Raw genomic sequence first — 21,618 nt, forward strand, 5'->3', positions numbered from 1 at the left:
AAAGCCATTATAAAAAAGCAGTATGTGATGAAAATAAAACTAGAACAACAGTTCGGTCATTTGTTACTTTCATAGTATTTTTTTTTCTTCCTGTACAAACCCAGCAAGATATTTAATTTACAGTATAACTTTCAGTCTATTTAAAATCCCACTGGAAAATAAATTAATAAACACATTTGTAAAAATATGGCAGGCCGCAAAAATGCTGTTAAAAGATAAAAAAACACAACTCTTTGATTAGAAATAAATAAAAATATAAAAAATAGTTGCACACACTTTTTACATTCACTTTACAAAAACTGAGTGCAAAAGAAGGAAAAAAAGGAATTGTATTGAAATAAATACAATATATTAATTGAGTGCATTGCTGTTAATACAAATAGTCTGTTGTGTTTTCCTTCCTTTTTATGTCAGCTGGGAAAATTAGTGCAATGTTGCAATTGTAAATGCAGCACGGCAACCTACACGCCTTAGCAGTACATGAAATCCTAACAGATCCATCTGGAGTTTACTGCTGTTAAGTAATTTCTGTTGCCCAGCAGCCTTCACATCCTACACATGGATGCCCTTCACTGCCTGTTTGATACTTTCCAGCAGAGCTTTGCATTCCGGGGAATAGTCCCGTTCCAGATTGCTGTACATGTCTGTGAGTGTATTTACATATGCTTCGAAGTTCTGCTCACTGATTGGCCCCTAAATGAAAACAAAACATATTATACCAATTCCAGGAGCCAAAATTAAGGCCTCCGCCCCCCAAAAAGAATGTTAACAGACAGCATGCAAAGTGATGATATGGCTGTCCTGTCAGAAAGTGACTGGGGAGAGCTGAGGTCAGATGCATGGCAGGCATTTAAGTTACTGATGGGTTTGCTGGAGGTGATAGGAGTTTAATTTGTTGTGGGAACTACATGCTTACCCTCTAAGAAGGGAGTGTGAGGCATTTGTCTTAGGTGTGCCCTGCTTTTTAATTCTGGCCAAATTCTGTGTGCCTTACTCAAGCATGTACTGCCTCGGAGTACAGTGGGACTGTGTGTAAATAAAGAGAGGAGGATTCGGATCTTAACGGGCATACAACGTTCTTAGCTTCAGAGGCAGTTACAGAACAAAGTACAACGACAGTAGTGGGTGGGGATGAAATGGGGTAAAACCTTCTAAGCAAATTGGACAATCTGGGTTTTAAGAACAAAATGGGGAGCGTCTGGGTGTGGAGAGTGCAAAGGAAGACAGGTAGAAAGAGAATGTACACGCATACTGAGCCAAATCCTTAATGCCCTGGTTCAGCAAGTACTTAACCAGGTGCCTAACATGAACCAAGTGAGTGGTTCCACTTACTCCACTTACTTCAGTAGGTGTATTAAGCACTTCCTGAAACAGGGCCTCAAACCAAGCTTTTATTATCTTCAGTGAAGGGAGTTGGCCAATTCCCAGCCAAATTACAGGGCAGAATCAGTCAACTCCTCACATATTTGCAACATTATGACTCTACAGTAAAATGAATATAGGACTCGATGAGTGCTGTCAGAGATCCAATTGAATAAGACTCTAGACCCTGATCTTAACTGTAGCAGGAGCTGAGAGTGCTCATCACCTTACAGGAGACACTCATTGCTTCACAGGACCAAGATGAAGGCCTAGTCTATCCTAGACTATGTTGTGATTCTTTTCTGGCACTGGTGCAGTAGTATTGGTGCTAAGAGCTAATTTAGTTGGAATTCAGACATACACAACATTGCATCATGAAAATCTACTGAGAGAAGATTATCATGAAATGGTGCTGTCCTTGCTGTTGGATGGTTTCATTGTCATGAGGAGTGAAGATGTCTGAGCCCTGTCTACAATAGGAGTTATACCACTGCTTTTGTCATGGTGGGAAAATGGATACAAAATTTTCTAGTGTAGATCAAAACCCACAACCAGATTCTTGGAGCTGGAACAAATATGATTGTGCAGTCGATCTCTGGACAGAGAGATGAAAATATAATTTTTGAAGAAGCAACACTGAGGTTAGCAAAATGACATCCTTTTCTGGAGAATAACTAACAAGAATGAGAGAGCTTGGAATGTACACATTTGTGAAATTTCAAATGGAAAAAACCGTGCTGCACTTGGTGATGGACGTGGTTGGGAGGATGGGGAAAGGTAGATTTTTGCCTCCCTGATCCTCAGCCTGACCAAGACTGAACCAGCACCTGGCATAGCTTAGAGCAACCTATAGGCTGCTGTAAACTAGGGCAGTCCCTTAGGGATCCTCCTATGAGTCTGGGATTCCTGAAGTGCAGTAAACAGGGATCTCAAGGAACACTCTTTATGTCTGGGGTCCAGAGCACAGAGCCACCAAAAGATTCTTCCCTACATCAGGGAAAATTTAGAATGTGAAAATCAAACTCATTGCACATAAAATACTGAAAGGACATCAGAGTATCAACTACAGTTACTTCCAGCCTGAACTACCCAGAAATGCCAGGTTCCATCCTTAAGGGTAACTATATTGCATTACCAATCCAGAGACATGCAGTATAGTTTGATTTTAAATAAACTAATGTTTTACACGGAATGGGACTCTATTCCTGGAGGGTAAAGCATGGGCAGTATGTGAATATGGCTCCTCCCACTTGGCCTTTGGCATGGTTCTGTTTTGAATGAGAATACACACCAGTCACCCTGAATCTTGTATAGAGGGGCCTTAGGAACATGATGCAAAGATTTATTCTTGCATGGATAAAGATTGCCCCATGTTACTGCAGTACCTTGATGTTTGGGACACTTTCCCACATCTGAGGACTTAGCTTAACCCTGGATGGGACAAGGACATTCCTTCAGGTTGGGACTAGCATAAAATACTTGCCTTGCATCAAATATTTGCTTTGCATCCTCTTATACCAGGTCAGAGTTTGGGCTGAACTACCTCTCAATATTTAAAACATTGGAGCTAGTAATATTCCAAACTTTATGCATGTACTGCATCATGCTCATGTAGAGGGAGAGTAATGAAGTGTGGGGAAATTGATTAAACCCTGGAAGGCAGTCCCATGTGAGCTGGAAGGGAATCCACATCAGTGATGCACTGAGAGACCATTCTGGCCAAACATGTAGACACATGCTCTCAAAGAAGTGGCAACGTTTTTAGCTGCAGACTTACCATTTGTGGAAGCTGAATGTCGGCAAGGCTGGTGATGAGGGCTTGGCTTAGGCCAGCTAATTCCTTCAGCAGGCTCTCGTTGTTCTGCTCTATAAGTTTGTTCTCTTCTTCTATTGTTTTCAGATTGCTCTCCATAGATGTGATCTAAAATCACAAACACAACAAGACCCTTGGCAACATTATGATTGGAGTTTGAACCCAAAATGAAAGGTTTCCCTTGGAAGAGGGAGCACAAGACTGTGAAAGCTGTCAATTGAGATCTGAACCTAAGTTATATTTTTATAAGAGTCGCGCATAACACGGCCACAAGATACTCATAATAGGGGATAAGTCACATTAATTCTGAACCAGTGAACTCTGCTGTTGTTTCGCAAGGAAAACTTATTTAAATGAAGCTGTAGACAGTGGCCCTGCTGAGTGAGGCGTGTATTGTGTTGGGAAGATGAGTTCCGAAATGGATTAGAGACCCCAGAGAGCCTCAAGCTGCCAGGCAGGTGGAAGGGTCATTGTGTAGTTGGGAATGGGGAGTGTGGCCTCAGGGTTGGGGGAAGGAAGAAGAAAGCTGATGTTTACATTGCTCTTCTGTTCTCACAGCATCCCTGCTGATTGACTATAATAGCTGCAACACTGGTATTAGCTCTCTGTGCTACTTTTCTGCCCTCCCCCTGCGTGGAGGTTAGAATTCTGAACTGACTGGGATTAGAAATAGGGCAGAGAGTGGAGACAATAAGAAATGAAATATACCGGGGAGGAAATTGAGAAGTTGTATAAGGAACAAATATGATTGTGCAGTCAATCTCTGGACAGAGAGATGAAAATATAATTTTTGAAGAAGCAACACTGAGGTTAGCAAAATGACATCCTTTTCTGGAGAATAACTAACAAGAATGAGAGAGCTTGGAATGTACACATTTGTGAAATTTCGCATGGAAAAAACCGTGCTGAAAAGCTGAAGCTAGAGATGCTGGGTCCTGATTCTCCACAGCTCAACATCTTGTATAGTAATTTATATCTGTGCAAAGGGGGGGAAAGTGCTATCACCAGTGAGACTGCAGAATTCTGAATTGGTACCATTACCACAACTGCAAATAATCGCTTAAGGCAGGGGTGGGCAAACTACAGCCCGAGGGCCACATCCAGCCCTCCAGACATTTTAATCTGGCCCTCGAGCTCCCATTGGGGAGAGGAGTCAGGGGCTTGCCCTGCTCCAAGCAGTTTCCGGAAGCAGTGGCATGTCCCGCCTCCGACTCCAATGCAGAAGGGCAACCAAGGGGCTCCACACGCTGCCTCTGCCCCAAGTGCTTCCCCCACAGTTCCCATTGGCTGGGAACCATGGCCAGTGGGAGCTGCAGGGGCAGTGCCTGTGGACAGGGCAGTGTGCAGAACCCCCTGCCCCAGTCCTGATCCCCTCCTGCTCGCCGAACCCCTTGATCCCAGCCTGAAGCACCCTCTTGCACCCTCAAACCCTCATCCCCAGCCCCACCCCAGAGACCACAACCCCAGCCAGAGCCCTCACTCCCCCCACACACCAACCCCCTGCCTTAGCCTGGAGCCCAATCCCACACCCCGAACTCCTCATTTCTGGCCCCACCCCAGAGCTCGCACCCCCAGTCGGAGCCCAATTTTGTGAGCATTCATGGCCTGTCATACAATTTCCATACCCAGATGTGGCCCTCGGGCCAAAAAGTTTGCTCACCCCTGGCCTAAGGAGTAGAACAATGAAGAATCAGGCCCATTTGTATTTAAATGCACACACTATTCATAAGAGAGTTTCATGAACTCTGCACACTGTATTCATTTTTGCTGCTGGAATCTCTCTCTGATGATGGCCAGATTAACTCCTTGAGTTGTGGTGGCATAAATTCAAAGATTCAGATTCAGGGGCCAGAAGGCATTATGATTATCTAGTCTGCCATTCTATATAACACAGATCAGTGAATTTCCCTAAATGATTCCTGTTTGAACCAAAGTATATCTTTAGGAAAGCTTCCAACTTTGATTTAAAAATTGTCACAACCCAAATTGCAGACCCCTCCTAGTCTACCTGGATTGAGGAAGCAGCAGCGTAAATCACCACAATCCCTGCTCGAGTTTCTTGATACAATCACAACTGTTGGCCAGGCCAATTTAAGAAGTGATGGGGCAAAGACAAGCTGGGGATGTGCGAATTCAGCAAGTCTCTATTTCAGGCTGTAATGCAGGTGATTCACTAATAATAAATACTACACAATTGTAATTTGAGGCCCCTATAAACTATTTTGAACTTGTTTGGGATGAAATTGGATTCAATCTTATTTTTCAGATCTGTTAACCTTCAGGAATTTCACCTAGAATCCTAATGCTCCTAACATTCTGAGGCAAATTTCTGTTCTCACTTTCACCTAGTTCACCAGGTGAAATAGAAGTGAGTATATATGTCACCCTGTGTATTTACATACTCAGCTCAGCCTGAACTGTGGACCTGCAACTAGCACCTTTCCCCATAAACTCACATATAATTAAAAACAATTTAAAATATCAAGAGATCTGTGCCTTCGCAATAGCTCCTACCCTACCTAATGCACTGCACAGGTTAGCAAATGCAGCCACTGTCTGCTATCTACTGTGCAGAGGCAAAATTCAAACTATTTAAATTAAAACATTCATTAGCTGAATATGGTGAACAGAACTAGGGAAAAACTGTAAATAAATAATAATAATAATAATAAAAGATCTACTTTCAGTAGTAGTTAGAGTGTGTTAATAAGTCACAGTCTTGTGACCTAATGGCTTCATTATATTATATTACTATGAAGCCTCCGCACATGGGTTTTTAACATGCCCACAGGATATCATATGCAGGCGTGTGATTAACAAAAGAAAGTGCACATTTTATACAGTAACTATGATTTCCTTGTTTGTTAAGATTAGTTCCTCAAATGCTTAGTTCCTTTTATTCACCCTGCAAGTCTTTTATACTAATACGCAGGCATTCACTGTTAAATGGAAAAGCTTGTGAAAAATTGTTTAAAGCCACAATGCTTTAAAGGATACATAAGTTTAAAAATAACATTACATATGTACATTAGAACTGACAGAATTGTTTACTTTGTTGTTATACCTGGGTTTGAAGTTTCATCATGTCAGCTTCAATTTTAAGATTGGATTCATTCAGTTCTTTTATTTCCTCATCCAAGTGTCTGATTTCCTCATCACTCTCGATACCTGCAAAATGGTGAATGGAGCAACGACAGGTTTAAATGTGAACATGTGAAAAGAAGTAATATTCTGTGAGTACCTGTGCACTGAACTGTGTAGCACGAAAAAAACAGGCTTTCAGATTAAACTGGGGATCTTTAAATGGGTTTTTTACTGATGTTTGTCAAAACTGCACCCTGTGTTGAAGCGTCTTTGAAATCAGGAAGAGAGATCAAGGGTCAAAAGGTAATTCGAGTTTCATTGACCTACTGTATTTTCCTGTCAGAGTGGGTCCCCCACTGTTCAGTAAAACAATCAACCACAGCAGGGAGAGAGATGTGAGAGGGAAAGAGGATCTGTGGGCATTGAGAGAGGAAAATCCAAAACACAACCTTAAAAAAAATAATACAGGGTGTGTTGTGGTTTTGGTGGAGATTTTTAGACGTAGCAGAAAAGTAAGAGCAGTCCCTCTCCCTCTCCCACTCCAAGGGGGGCGGGGTCAGATCCTCATAACTCCATCGGTTTCACTAGAGCTGTGACTATTGGCACTAGCTGAAGATCTGCCCTGGTCCTGCAAGGAGCTCTGTATGGGCTGACTGATAAGAGAAGGATCAGGGCTTTATTTTGCTGTGATACATAGTGTGGTTTAAAGTACTGTGAGAGGGAAATTGTAGAGAGGCCAAAAGAGGCAAAGGCAACATGGAGAAAAAGCAGCACTCACTATTCACATCTACCAGCTGAAAAAGAACAACCCACCAAAGCCTCAATGAAAGCCTGATCCTGAGGTGTACTGAGCATCCACCACCCCCAGTGATGAACATTTTCCCCTCACTCAGTATCACTCTGGGTCTACTTCTGCTTGCAGATTAATTATTTTATTTTCGTAGCACCTACAGGCCGCTAAGCTCAACACTCCATTGTGCGGGGCATATTACAAGCACACAATAAGAGACTGTTCCTGTCCTGAAGACCTTATAGTCTAAATAGACAATATGGACAAAGGGTAAAGAATACCACCAAAGTCTCCTGAATCCTGTCCCTGAGCCCTACCCACTGGAAACAGAATCAAGTTCCCTATAACTATTTGACAGATGTTCCATTCTATTTAATGTGGGGAGAATTGTCAAAGTATTGCACGGAGACTGAGCAATATAATATGAAGTTAATGGGAATGAGGTAGATAAACTCTGCTTTTTACATGTATCCCTCTGAGGGGTTGTAAATCTTTATTTAACTGAGGTAACTTCTGCTGGTTTATGAACAACACAGAAAAAAACCAAACCCCAAACCTGAATCAGACTTAGTTGTGTACCCCACATGTTATGGTCCATGGATGTAAATGATGTGTGAATGACATGTAACTTCCATGAAGAAATTTTGTTATTGTTTTTAAAGAAAGAGAACTTAAAGGCATTTATACCCATTTTTTAGACCCTTTTGCATGGTCAGCGTAGTGTAAAGAGGCAATAGGTAAATGAGAATTGGGTCCCTAGCAGCTATATAAATGTAACCATCATTTGCATGTCTCCTTACCCCCACTTGCTTTAAGCTTGATAGTCATTAGTTCTTCTGAGATTTTGCCCTTTTTTATGGCTTGTGCATTCAGAGGACACCCTGACAAGCTAGAAAAGATAGAAAAAATGCTGTGACCCATGTGAAAATGGAAGCAATCCTTTTATAGCAATATTACAGTGCTCATGTTCAGACCTCTATTCCTAAGGTCATGTCAGCAGCTCCATTATAACCTTGTTACAGGGAATAAAATAATTCACAAAGAGCAATTTTCGCTGTAAAAAAGAATTCTGGCTTGAAAATTGGCACCGAAGTCTCGGCCTCGAAGCAAACTATTTTTACAGACATTTCAAACAAATGAAAATAGCAGTGGGAGCTATTCTAAGGTTATGTGAATGTGATATTTACAGAAATCTTGAGGTCATATTGTCCCATCAATTTTTAAGCAAAACTTTCCACTGTGTTTATTGAGGAATTATGCTTCAGAAAAAAAAGGGGGCAGTAGCATCCCTTTAAATGCTGAGTTTACCAACTTAAAAAACAACAACTGAGGTGCAGATTTTCACTGTGCCTAACTATAGTATCATTTTGATGATGCATAATATGACCAATATGATGATACCTCTGGATTTATACTATAGGCTGCAATAGCTTTTTAAAAAGATTGTATTATATATAGTCACTTTGCTTTTTGATGACTTTCAGAGCTATTTGTTATTTCAGATCTTACAATTGGTAATTATATGAGGCCGTTAGCACTCAAGGGCTAAGATTGACTGCAGGGTCTTTAGAAGTAAACAATAAGGAACACCCTTATGTTCAAGAAATGGAAGAGGGATTCATAATCTGATCTAGTCAAGCTGGTAGTGAAGGAAAATTTTGCACCATGGGACAAAGTCATGGTTTTGCTTAGCTTGTGAAAAATAAGAGTTTCTAATGAGAGTGGTATTTCGACATAAGGGGCAATGAAGGCTTCTAAGACTTGAAATATAGACCACTATTTCTTTGTCTTGAGCAGACTACTGGCCAGAAGGATGTCGCAATGCTAGCAGGCCACCAGAAACTTTTTCAGTCTTCTCTACACTGGGAAAATGCATCATCTTACAAATTATGTTAACTAGCAACATTCTTAAGATTTTTTTTCTCCTCATAATGTCTTCATGGCTGGATCTAGAAAGCACAGGCCTCATGCATGGGGATGGATGGTAAGAATTTTGCAATTTGTGTAATAACAAAATTAATGCAATTGTTGCTTTTGAAAAACCTTGTGGTGAAATTTCAATAACATTTTGGATTACCTGCTGAAGATACACAATCAATACTGGTAATTTCATATATGTCTAACTACCTTCTTCTTGTTCCAAAAACCTATAATCAGTCTCAGGAAATCTAGAAAGATCTGTGAAAGTCATTGTCTCGTGGGCAATGTTAAAAATAGTTTTAACCTCATGCAAACTCTCAAGTTATTCAGCTTCCTATCACCTCAACTGCTATATAAACTCTTTTTAAGAATACAACATAATTTAATTAGATTACAGCTCTATTTTTTTAAAAGCAACACCATAGTGAATTGTCAAGAAAAAACAACAAACAAGAGAGAAAACACAAAATTATACCTTCTGTGGGTGACAAAAACATTATTAACATGACCCAGCCCGTTGCAGCCTGGCAAAGGACAGTGTGGCAGCTCTTGTTTGTTCAGTTTCCAGGATAATGAAGACCCATTGAGAGGACTCTCCTTCTGTCTCTTGGCAGCCAAAGGACAACCAGAAGCAGTGCGATGAGAAGTGTATTTACCTGATATGTGACCTTGGCCATCACAGCCTATCACTGGACATCTATAGAAACACAGCAAAAGAATCCTTATATTTACTCAAGAGAACAGAAGACAATAGTCTAACAACAACCATCTAAGAAAAGGAGTCTAAGTGGCTACTATGCTGTCTGTATTAGGGCTTGATCCTGAGAAGCACCCGAATGTCCCACTGATATCAGTGGGAATGAGGGGTGTTTGGCAAATCTCAGGATGAGGCATTTCTAATACAGCTGTATGCCTTACCCACTTCAGCATTGACATTATATAAAACTATGTCAGAGAAAAAAATTGTCATCAGAGGGGGAAAAAAAATCACATTTTAACAGGTTTGTGAAGAGGCAACATTTTTTGTCCTCTCTTCAAATTTTTGGCAAAAAACAAAAGGTGGTTTTCTGCAGGTGGAAAACTGTTATTTTCCAAATATATTCCAAATACTTGCCAAGGTGAAACCTGATAGTTCTGCAGAGCTCTGTCAGCATTAATGAGAACATGCCTAGGGCCTTTCATATGACATCCCAGACGTCTGAAAGACAATCACTAACTGAAATACTAAATACTAAGAACAGCACAGGAAATAACTAAGTTCTTTGTTGTAAATGAACTGGTCCTACATGCCTTGGCAGCTGCTTGTTTATTTATTTATTTTCACAGAACACATACTCGAGTTAGGAATAAAGTGAACTTGTGGAGAGTTATCAGTTTTTGCTTTGGTTGAAATTTTACCCCTGTACAGAAGAGGAATGGCATAAGGCCTATGTACCACTTCTATCCCAGTAATCCACTTTTTCAGGGCTTAACGTGTGACTTATGGTAGCTCTCTGCACAGAGATGGATTTCATCCTTTGTGTCTCCAAGTGTGATATATGAGATTTTGGTGAATGTTCGCAAGAATTTGTTAATTGGTCCAGGCTTAAATTTCACCACTGCTAGAGTTTATTGTAGCAAATATAGCAAGATTTTGCCACAGTCTAAAATGTTGTGAATTTTAGACTGTGAATTTTCCTAAATTTTGCCACACTTTGTGTCAGATAGGACCAGAATGAAATGTTCCACCAGTTTCACTGTGGAAATATCCTTTATTTTAGCTTTAACAGTAGGATACGCCCATGTACATGTAAGAATAACTTGCACATTTCTTGGGATGTACCAAGCACCATCCTGTTCTCCCTTTTGGCTGGTAAACCCTTGCTTCTGCACTTACTTAAGTTCAGCGTCTTCTTTTTCTTCCTTGGTAGGAGTAACTTTGACACCACCTTTCCTGGCACGAGGGCAACCAGACAAGCTGAAAGAAGTACACATAGGAAAAACAATTTTGTTCCGCTGACACGTTCCATGATTTCCCACACTCACTGATTTCCATTTCACTCCCAAACAATTGAATGATTCTTACCTTCTATGTGAAGCATAATTTCCAGTCACATGACCAGAGCCATCACAACCAGGTGTGGGACACCTAATATAATGCACAGAGCAAAAGAGATGACTTTTTAAAAAGGAACAGACAAATCTGTCTTCAGTGGAAGAAACAGCAGTGGAGCTTTTGCTGAACAAACACAACCAGCTCTTGCTGATATTTTTTTCCAGTAGGCAAACTGCTTTCATGTTTTCTTCTATAATTGTTTTTTTTTAATAGGGAACTTGAAATATATTGTATAACACAGCACTGCAGATTTGCACGGTATATGTTAATGTTTTCATAGCAAAATATTTCTTTTCTTATGAAAGAGCAACTGTGGAAAAACAAACACATAGCCTTTTATTTGTTGACTTCTCTGTGAAATAACTGATATGTGTTTATTTGATGTCAGACTTACAATGACAGGCACATTTTTCAATATAATCTCCATTTTATAGAAGGGGAAATTGAGGCTGAGAAGTTATGTCACTAAAGGTCACAGGGAAAATCAACATCATAGCCAGGAGAAGAAATCAGGAGTTTTTGTTTTTTAACTCTGTACACAGAAAGGAGACCACGTCTGTTTTACATAGGATATAACTGGGTATTTTATTTGGCAAGTGGGCCTTGATTCCATTTTAGAGTTCAGGGGCTTTTTTGCATGCAGCAAACAGAAGCCTTCAAATTTAAAAGTTTGATAACAAAATATTTCAGCATCCTAATGCAAGGAATAAACCTGTATCTTACTGTTATGACCATACTTTCTCACTGGTGCTCAGATTGAATAGATGTTGGCTGTGCAAATGCATGTGGGTCTGATCTAAAGTCTACTGAAATAAATGAGAGCCTCTTCATTGACTACAGTGGGCTTTGGATCAGGCGCTTGCTGGTTGAGTGGCAGATATTTAGGTTCACAATTAATCTTGTACATATTTGAAGGGATTTTCTCTTTTGCTGTAAGTTTCCCTTTTAAAAATTCAGGAAGAAGAAACACACCTACGCGTACAAAGCAGCACTAACAGCACAAGGAAAACATTTACCTTCAGATGCTGTGCCAGGTATTTGTGCAGTTTTGTACAGTTTTGAGTACTAAAGCTAAGCCTCCCCAAGGGACTTTGAACACTATGTTTTTTCCAGAATATCAGAATTACAGAAACAGCTATGCCAAGTAACCTTGTACTGATCCACTATGGAAATTCACATTGTTCAATAACCCGCTACATGTCTCAATGTCTTACTTGTGGTTGGGTGATCTAAGTACAGGCATACTGGGATACTGTACTAAACACCTAAATATACAGCTGTAATCTCTCTTTTAAGGGTACAGTTGTACCTTTTAGAAGTGTATTATTCTATTTTTTTACTGCATCAGTATTTAAACCATGATAGTTGGGGGATCAAGTTGGTTTAAAGAAATGATAAAGAACTAACTTATATTGGTAATTAATCACAGGAACAACTGATCAAGGGACATAGTGGATTTTCCATCACTTGAACTTTATAAAATAAGACTGGCTGTCTTTCTAAAAGATATGCTATAGCTCAAACAGAAATTATAGGCTCGATGCAGAAATTACTGGGTGAAATTCCATGGCTGTGTTATGTGGGAAATTAAGCTCGATGATCATAATGGTTCCTTCTGGCCTTAAAATTTGTGAACCTTTATTATCTCAGGCACCAGGCAAGATATTCTGTACTAGTCCTTTTGTGTAGTACTCTGTGTACCAATAAGCCTCTAATTTTAAATGTCTTCAATCTGACTAAAGTAACCACTTTTGAAATCTGTCCTTCACTGCAAACTGTAGATTAGTTGAAAATCAGAAAAGGTATCTTGCTGGCTTAGTGAGTCAAAATAGATGGCAAAAGTTTAACTTGATTATTGCAAATTAAATGTGAACGTTATTGTAAAATTATATGCATATGTTCTTTTTGATGCCATATATATCTGTATAACTATGTGAAATAAAACTAGGACAATGGTCACTGGGGGTTTGATTTTACAAATACTTGTGCATCTAAGGATATAGCTACATTGCAATCAGCGTTTGCAATGTAAACACACCATGAGGTTTTTTACTCATGTAATCCCTGTGAACTAAAAGGAAATACTGATGTGAGTATAGCTACACAGTTGCAGAAGTGTTTTCAGGATCTAAGTTTAGGGTTTCTTTTCTCCTTCCTTCTTCCTATATATTTTTTTTCTAGACAATGCTGTAGAAAAATATACCTTTTTTAAAATGGGAGTTTATTTAAAATAGGATAGAGCGAAATTAGTTTGATCAAACCTGAAGCTGGATGATCTATATATAGCAAATAATTTTACTGGACCTTTTTTCTCTTTTCAAATGGTCTGGGAACAAATTTTGAGTTTTACTATTTTGCTGGTTATTTGAAATTCGACGCTGAACACCTCATGCAACCAATTTCTGCTTATGGGCTGTTTGTGAACTTTGACTGTGTCTTCCATGACTCACTCGTTATTCATAGCATGTGGTTAGTAACTCAGGTCACATGCTGTTGCTTTTCTTTCCTTATTACACAACTGAAACTTTATAAGCCTTAGTTAAACAGTATCTATGTGGGTATGCAAATGTCACTGTTCACCTGTGACTATGTGGGTTTGCATGCAGAACAGCCATTTATTTTGTTTGTGTGACCACCCATTCAGGTCTGAGTTCATGGAAAGCAAGTAAAAGTGCTGAATCAGCAACCGATTTAGGAATTGGCACGATTTTTACAAATCTTTGTTCTGTCACTTTTTCCCCAGCTTTATTCAAACCAAACGTTGGGGAGGTGAGTTCAGCAGACCCCAAAGTTGAAATGTCATGCCACTGTGTCAGCACCTCAGTAATGTCTATGCTCTGAGAAGAGCTTTCACCTCTTGCCCACATAGCTGGCCCTTTCCTACCACCTTTGATGTGTCCCTAGAGAGCAGGGTTTCCTTGGCTAGGGTCACACAACATATTTTTTACCTGAATATCATGACTGGAAATGTCATTGTTTTGTTTTGGGAAGTTGACAAACTTTGTAGCTAAACCATGAACTAAAACCTGGATTTGGCCACCTGTACTTGAAATGCCATTAAAGCAGTGTAAACATACCATCGTCAGAACTTACTCTCCTCTATTTGGACTGAGGGCGACTCTAATTATGGGCAGGGTGTACAGGCCCACAAACCCTCCTGACGTTCTAAGCCATATACAGCAGGACCCCATTTACTGATGCAAAGAGAAAAGAGGGCCGGCAAACCTGTCAAAAGCTACATCTACACTACAAGCAGGGGAATCACACCCCTAGCTTGCAGTGTAGATGTAGCTAAAAAGCACCAACCATCCTTTTACTTCACTCCCTTCTGTTGACAAAAGCTGTCCACTAACTAGGTGATTGGCCACCAATCCCTCTCCTGACTCCCATGGCCAGCTGTGCAGATTACTGAAGTCTTCTTAAGGCCCTATACATCTGCCTATCTACTGGGGCCTGCAAAACACTTTTGTGTCATTTCGTGGTGAGAAATATGCAACACTGATTCATATGATTTGACGGCTGCCTCAGTGAAATTAAGCTGAAGGTATCGATCTAGTGCTGGAGGATGAAGACTGAAGATTTGCAGGCTTGACTTGTTTTGGTTTTCAGATGTCTGAATACTTATCCTAACCCCTTTGATCTAGAAATCAGACGGGGTATTTTGTGAGATCAGATTCTTTGTAAGACTTTGGTACTTCCTGGCTCCAGCTGGTTCAGAAATACCATCAGTACAGCCTCTCTTTCAACATTGGGAGTATCTGCACCAGGTTTGGGGTAGTGTATGGATATGAAAAGGTACAAAAACATGAAAAACAAAGAAAAGTGAGCCCAACTTTTCTCAAAGGCTTTAATTTCAATTTGTTTTCACGTTTGGGACAAGGGGTTGAACTGGCCTTTATTTTACAAACATCAATTCTCTCACCTATTAAATAGCTGCAATTATTTGGGAAACATGCCAATATGAGATGAACAGCCATCACCAAACCAAAGCCTTTTTTTCTATTGTCATTACTTACTTAAGCTCCTGAGAGTTGGCAGCCATAAGGGATTTTAACGTCTTGTCGGCTAATGGGCACCCGGAAACACTAAGGAAGACAGATGTGAAACATGTTTTCTTCAATATGCTAAAACAGAAAATGATTTTTCTAGAAAAGCGTTATTTATTGTGGAATAGAAACAGACCTTTCTTCCCCCAAAACAAACAAACAAACGAAAAAACAATTGCTGTTGGCAAACAAGAGCTAGACAATTCAGGGTAGTCATTCTTTAGATCGGAGCAGGTTATTTGCTCGGAACCAGGTTCTGTCTGGTCCCAAAGCAGAAATGCATGGAGCTGGTTAGAGTACAAAGAGCTTTCCCACTCTTTTGCACTGCCAGCATAAAGAGCTGTAGTCCACGTTGTTGGGGAAAGGCAAGGACTGCTTCCTCCCTACACCCAAACAGAAAGGCAGGAGATGGAACCATTGTCCCAGCCCAGAGAGTAAATAGGGGGCACCCCACAAAAAGCATTTGCAAATTTGAGAACTTCAAAGCACATGTACTAAAGTTTGTGGAAACCTACTTTTAAATCTGTATTCATGGCAGTAGTGTTTGCACACTCATGCACTTAAGGACACACAAACAGTACCATATGATTTATCTAACCAATCTCAGCTAATCCATACAGCTTGCATAACAAATAATCACAGTGAACTGTTTGTAATCAGCTTAAAAAACCTTGTGAGATATACCACATGAAAAAACAAAGGCTGAGTTTGCTGGGTACATTAATTGGCTGAAAATTATTGCCCAGTATTGTTATATACAAAAATATTAGAAGCTGACTGTACATACAGCAACTCTACTTCCTGTTATGAGTTTTTGTCATTTCTCACCTGCGGTGTGATGCATAGTTTCCTGTTACATGACCACTGCCATCACATCCTGGAGTTGGGCAGCTGAGTATAGAAAGTGCATTTAGAGTTAAGAGTGTTTCCAAATTATGTAAATACAGTTCACTCCTCACTGCTAAACAACAACCTACCACATACCAACTTCACACCAACTAGATTTGATATTATCTAAAATCAATGTTTTCATCATGACAGTACCACTCTCGATCTAAGTATGTGGGTTAGAACACAGTACAATTGTGTAAAGTTTCATAACTCGTGTGATCAAAACAATTTTATGTATTTCTGGGTTAGCTGAAACCACCGTATGTTTTGTATAGATTTTGCAATTACCACAGATCATGGTGCAGTCTGGGTATTTCATTACTGCCAGCTATTTTTTATGACAATTCATAGATTTTAAGGTCAGCAAGTACCATTATGAACATCTAAGTCTGACTTCCTGCATAACAATAGGCCATAGAACCTCTGCCAGCAATGCCTGCATTATGCCCATAACTTCTGGCTGAGCTAGAACATATCTTTTAGAAAAGTATTTGGTCTTGAGTTAAAGACTTCCAGTAATGGAATTAGGTGTCATTGTGACTTCCAGGACAGACGCAACTGACCATTCATCCAACTGCAGCCTGGAGTGAACAGGTTCAATTCCCCAGGAAGCTTCTGGGTTCTATTCAGCAATAACAAAAATGATGGTGTACATGTAGTTCACTGGCAAAATTGTGCCATGTCTCCACTAACATCCCACGGGCTTCTACCAGCTAACTGACTTATTTCCTTAGCTCAAATCGTATAGGTGTGTGCTGCAATGCCACATCTTGAGTTCAATTCTTGCTGATGGCCCTAGTGAAGGGATCATAAATTACAAGATTAGTGTAAAGTGAGTGTAAGTGGCAAAGCACTAAAAAATTGCTCCAAAGTAGTAAAATAAGTCTGATTTAGGCTATGTCTACACTACAAAATGATATCGACCTAACTTACGTTGGCATACAGCTATCTTTGTTATTAAATCGCTTGTGTGCATGCACATTTTGCTCCTTGCATCGGCGTGCTTGTATTGATTGCATTGTCAGTGTGGGGCATTATGGGATTGGTCCTGGAGGCCAGTAATAATCAACATAAGCAACGTAGTATTTACACTGACACTGCATTGACATAATTACATCGACTGTGACTCTGTGCCGCCTGGGGAGATGGTGTTACTAAATCAGAATAAAGAGGTACTTATGTCAGCAGGAGCCTAATTTATGTGAAGACACTTCCACATCTAGGTTGATGCAAGGCAGCTTATGTTGACCTACCCATGTAATGTAGACCAGGCCTTACTCATTGAGGTCTGATTCTCATTCACACTTAAGTCCCTATATACTGCTCTAGCAGTGTAAAGCAGAAAGGATAGGAGCAGGGATGAATTACGTGTACGCACGTTGTAAGGCTCTTTATGATGTTGGAGTTGTATAAAGGGTCTTTGATATACCTGAAAATCAGGCTTTGAGGGGCTTATTCATTGTTGTTCTCTGAACCCTTTATATTGACTCATTCAGGGTCTCAAACCAGCCAGATGGACTCTGTCAGAGTTCTCCAGTGTAGAGGAGTCCCCAGTAGGCACAATCAGTGTAGCTGGCTCTACATCACCTCTTGCAGGATGGGTATGGCCAGGATGTTTCTATGACCCGGCTATTCCAAGTTGCTGGAATGGCCCACTGGGGTTGTTGGAAATCATCCTCTTTGTATAGATATTTTTTTTAAGAGCCTATGTCATTATAAGAACTTCCTCATGATGGAGCCACTTGTACTGACATGCTCAGTATGTTCTAGGCTCAGTGGGCACACAGTACATACTGTCTGTCCCCAGTATCATCTATGGATTCTTCATCCAATGTATTAAAAATGTTTCTTGTTTCATTGTCTGGGCAGGTGCACTTTAGCTATACACTGCCACTCTGTGTGTAGTGTATCTACTGCGTACATGTTAAAATTGGATGCAATTGTTGTAAGTAATCTGATAATAAGGTGAAGAAAGGACACCCAGTTATTATGAAAAGAAGAAAAATGTTTTTATCAACATCTGGAAATCAGCCCATATCACAAAGAAATAAACATCACAGAAGGAAAGACATTAATGTTTTTAATAAATTCACAACCGTTTTTTGTCGTTGTTTTAAAAGAGACAGAATAAACTCAAGCCTGAGGCCATTTAGGTCATGAACTGCAATTGCAGATACAATATGGTGAGCAGCCAATATGCAGATTGCACTACCAGAGGTGAAAGACTCACTCTACAGAGTTTTCCCCTAGGAAACGTAATTTCCAGAGACAGAGATTGAGTCTCACTGACTCAGTGCCACTGAGTCTGCAAAGCAAATAGCAGGACAAGGGTTGATGTCATGGAGTTCAGCTGTGAATGAGTCTGCAGTGATGTGCTATGAACTATCATCACTAAGTGGTGCAGACTGCTTTTGTCTTGAGGCGCCTACCAGGGTTGGGAGATAGAGGGGAAAACAGAAATGAAATATGTATACTGAGTCCCAGGTGAATATTAAATTAGAGACAGAGCAGTCTATGAATGTCAAAAAAATGTTTTAGATGTTGACAATGTTTTGATGTGAATCCAAAGATTTTTCAAGGAGCATGGCCAGGATTTTAAGACATGATTAGTGGTCTTGGGTCTCCAAACAGAGACAGTTGAAAAGGGCCTAATTTTCAGAAGGTGGATAATCAGCTTTTTCTGAAAACAAGGCCCCTCTAGGGATTCTCAAGCTGGATACCCAAAATCATTAGTCATTTCTGAAAATCTTGGCCTGTGCATGCCAACTGGCTACTGGCATTGCACGTGTAAACAGACTAGTGAATAACATGACCTCCATTCAATTGTTTTAAATAATCTGCCTGTTTGAAAGGTCTCAGATCTAATTCTTATAAAATGAAGTTATTAATTAACTTTCTTAATCAGAACATACACTGCTTTCTTCCCTGCCACTTGAGATAAATCTGTATAAGTCACAGTTGGTTTTGGTTTTTATTGTTTTTAAAAAGTAGGTGCCAAGTGACTCTGCTGTGTTATTCTATATGTTTCCACAACTGTGTTGCTTTATCAGATAACAAAATGGTCCAGTCTGTGTTAATGCTCAAAAGCTGCTTCGTTTTCCTACTTTAAATCTATGTTTTTTAAAAGGAAGTGAGACATATTATAGTTCAGATTGTGCAAGTAAGGGAACAGTCTGTTTACTATAAACACCTTGAACAAGGACTGTTTCTTCATCTACGTTCAGTATAGAGCTGAGCCTGCTGTTACTGCATAACAAATGCTGACAACAAGGACATGCAGAAATGACTCTGAGGCAGACACCCCACATTCATTTGTGGGTTGAGCTCTAGGACACAGACCATCTTGCAAAAAATGAAGGAGACCGTGGGCCTGATTCTCCACTCACACAAGTTTTACACTGTTGTAACTTCACAGGCTTCAGTGGGGCTTCTACTGAGTTACAGCAGTGTAAGCGAGAAGAGAATCATGCTCTGTATATTGGGGATCTGGATAGAGCAGACAGTTAATTATTATGTAATGTACAAGGCAGAAACTGTTTTTTCCTATTTTGAGCAATGGCCTTAAAACACTTTGTCCATCAAGCACATTAAGTTGTTCAACATCTGGAGCACATGGAATGTACCTGGGGATGATGCTGCTCAATGGATTTTTTTTTACAGTCACTCTTACTTGTCTTACATTCAGCACCAGCATTTAAACAGGCATGAACTCCTGTTATTTATTGTAAAGGAACAGCTGAGGTTTCTTTTAGGAATGATCCTTTAATCTAAATCATCTTGAATTTATCCTCAGTCTGTATTATTCTCATACAAAGGAATTTGTGACTCTTGATTTAGTCCTTGAACTAAACTCATCTGAAGCTGTTTTTGCTCATCTTCCTGCTTGAGAACTCTGGGATCATCTGGTAATATGCACATATAATGTAATGTATGGATATGACTGCTGATTTTCCATTATCTTATAGAAGGGCAGCCTGCATCTTAGAACTACACTCATGGTGACATCTACATGCCATTCTGACATGGACATCATTGTGCAGTATGTGTGGTAACCTCTCCTGCCTTAATTGTCTTTAGCTATTATAGCTAAATCTTTTCTGAGTTTGCATATGGTTCCCTGCAGACAGGCAGGATTGAGTCCTTAGTGAGTTGTTTGTCTTTATGGTCCATATTTTTTTATCAGCTCTGCTTCTTTTAAATCCTAGAGCTATGCCCGGGATTCCTACACAAAATCACTGCAGGGGATCTCCATGGAGGACAGAGGGGAATAAAATCTGTTTTCCAGAACAGTAATAGGAGTCTCAGAACAGCTACTCTGCAATCATTACTACAATCCGCGTGTGTAGTAGTGGCTGCTGCCATTTTATTACCTCTGTGCATGAGTGGTGGGGTTAGACAGTAAATCTAAGTATAGTCATGAATTCTTCATCCAGGCCGACAGTCCTTTCCTGACTTGCCTTGATTATAAACCTCACTGCTGCCCAGCCCAAGAGGGCCACAATGGAACATTCTTGTGTAGGAAGCAGCAGGTGCAGAATTCCCCTGCACAGCTCCTCCAAAGCAGCCGACTCACAGACATTCTACTGTTCTTAGTGTCTTTTGTCTCCACAGAGGAGGAGAAAGGAAAACGAGACATTTTTGTGACTCACGTGATGAGTTCCTTCTTGAGATCTCTCGGATGGAGCTTGGGTTTTGGACTTGGTATGGAGACATCTCGTGGATACTTTTTTTCCTCCAGGTTTCTGGGGAGCTCAATGGATCTTTCTGAAATATCAGATAAGAATGTCACAACAGGTTTTCTCTCTTCCCTGTCTTTTTATATTCAACCAATCTTTTGTTTTTTTGGGGGTGGGGAGGGGAAGGAACCTCTTGAAGAACATACAGGCAAATTATCTAAGCTTTCAGCAGTGATGGAGATATGATAAAAGATTAATGCACTATATTTTCAGACATTAAGGGATAGATGTTTACTGTCTGCAATTATTTATTTGTGAAATAATTCCTAGAGATCTAGAAGCCACACGAGGTCTTGAAATCTGTATGCTGAGTAAAACAGGGTTTATATTTGGAAAATGATAATGCTAATGAAAGAAAAATCTACAGAGAAAAGAAGGTGAAAATACAGCCCTTGTCCTGAAAGTTATTGAACATTTTGAGTTACAGAACCTATAGTTTGCAAGGGGGGATTTTGCTTGTTTTCTTCTGCAAGTAATCGCTGTGCTACTGTATGCTATACAAATAAATATGATTGTATCATAAACAAATAAATCATAAGATGCAAGTCTAGGAGATGTAAATGCAAAACTCCCTAAGAGTGTAGCATGAGGTGATATTTTAATCTTATCCAAATATTAGAGTCTTATTATGAAAAAAATCACAAATGTTCTTTGCAATTTTCTAGCAGAATCGTAGGATGGGTCTTCAGTTCTAACCTGGCCTGTTCATTTGTAGATAAAAATTTAAATGTTACCATCTGTTGTTTTTGCTGTTTAATGCATATATGGAGACATAGTAGTCACTCCATTGAAAAACATTTTGGAAATCTGAAATATTGAATATTACAGTTTGACTTTCTGAAGACTTCTGTTTTTAGAATGTCACTGCTTCAAAAAGGCTT

General features: G+C 39.8%; 1 protein-coding gene across 1 annotated transcript in view; it reads right to left on the reverse strand.

Moving 5' to 3' along the window:
* Positions 1–367: 367 nt before the first annotated feature.
* The window catches only part of ST18 (ST18 C2H2C-type zinc finger transcription factor), a 116,113-nt gene continuing 94,862 nt past the window's right edge, over positions 368–21,618 (reverse strand). The window contains 11 exon segments of the mRNA XM_030553082.1: positions 368–693; positions 3,140–3,283; positions 6,240–6,343; positions 7,850–7,938; positions 9,445–9,666; positions 10,846–10,926; positions 11,035–11,097; positions 15,081–15,149; positions 15,939–16,001; positions 20,651–20,744; positions 20,747–20,765. Coding sequence (XP_030408942.1) covers positions 553–693; positions 3,140–3,283; positions 6,240–6,343; positions 7,850–7,938; positions 9,445–9,666; positions 10,846–10,926; positions 11,035–11,097; positions 15,081–15,149; positions 15,939–16,001; positions 20,651–20,744; positions 20,747–20,765 — 1,089 coding nt within the window. The 3' untranslated portion in view covers positions 368–552.

Source organism: Gopherus evgoodei, chromosome 2 (genome assembly GCF_007399415.2).
Source record: "Gopherus evgoodei ecotype Sinaloan lineage chromosome 2, rGopEvg1_v1.p, whole genome shotgun sequence".
NCBI lineage: Eukaryota > Metazoa > Chordata > Testudines > Testudinidae > Gopherus > Gopherus evgoodei.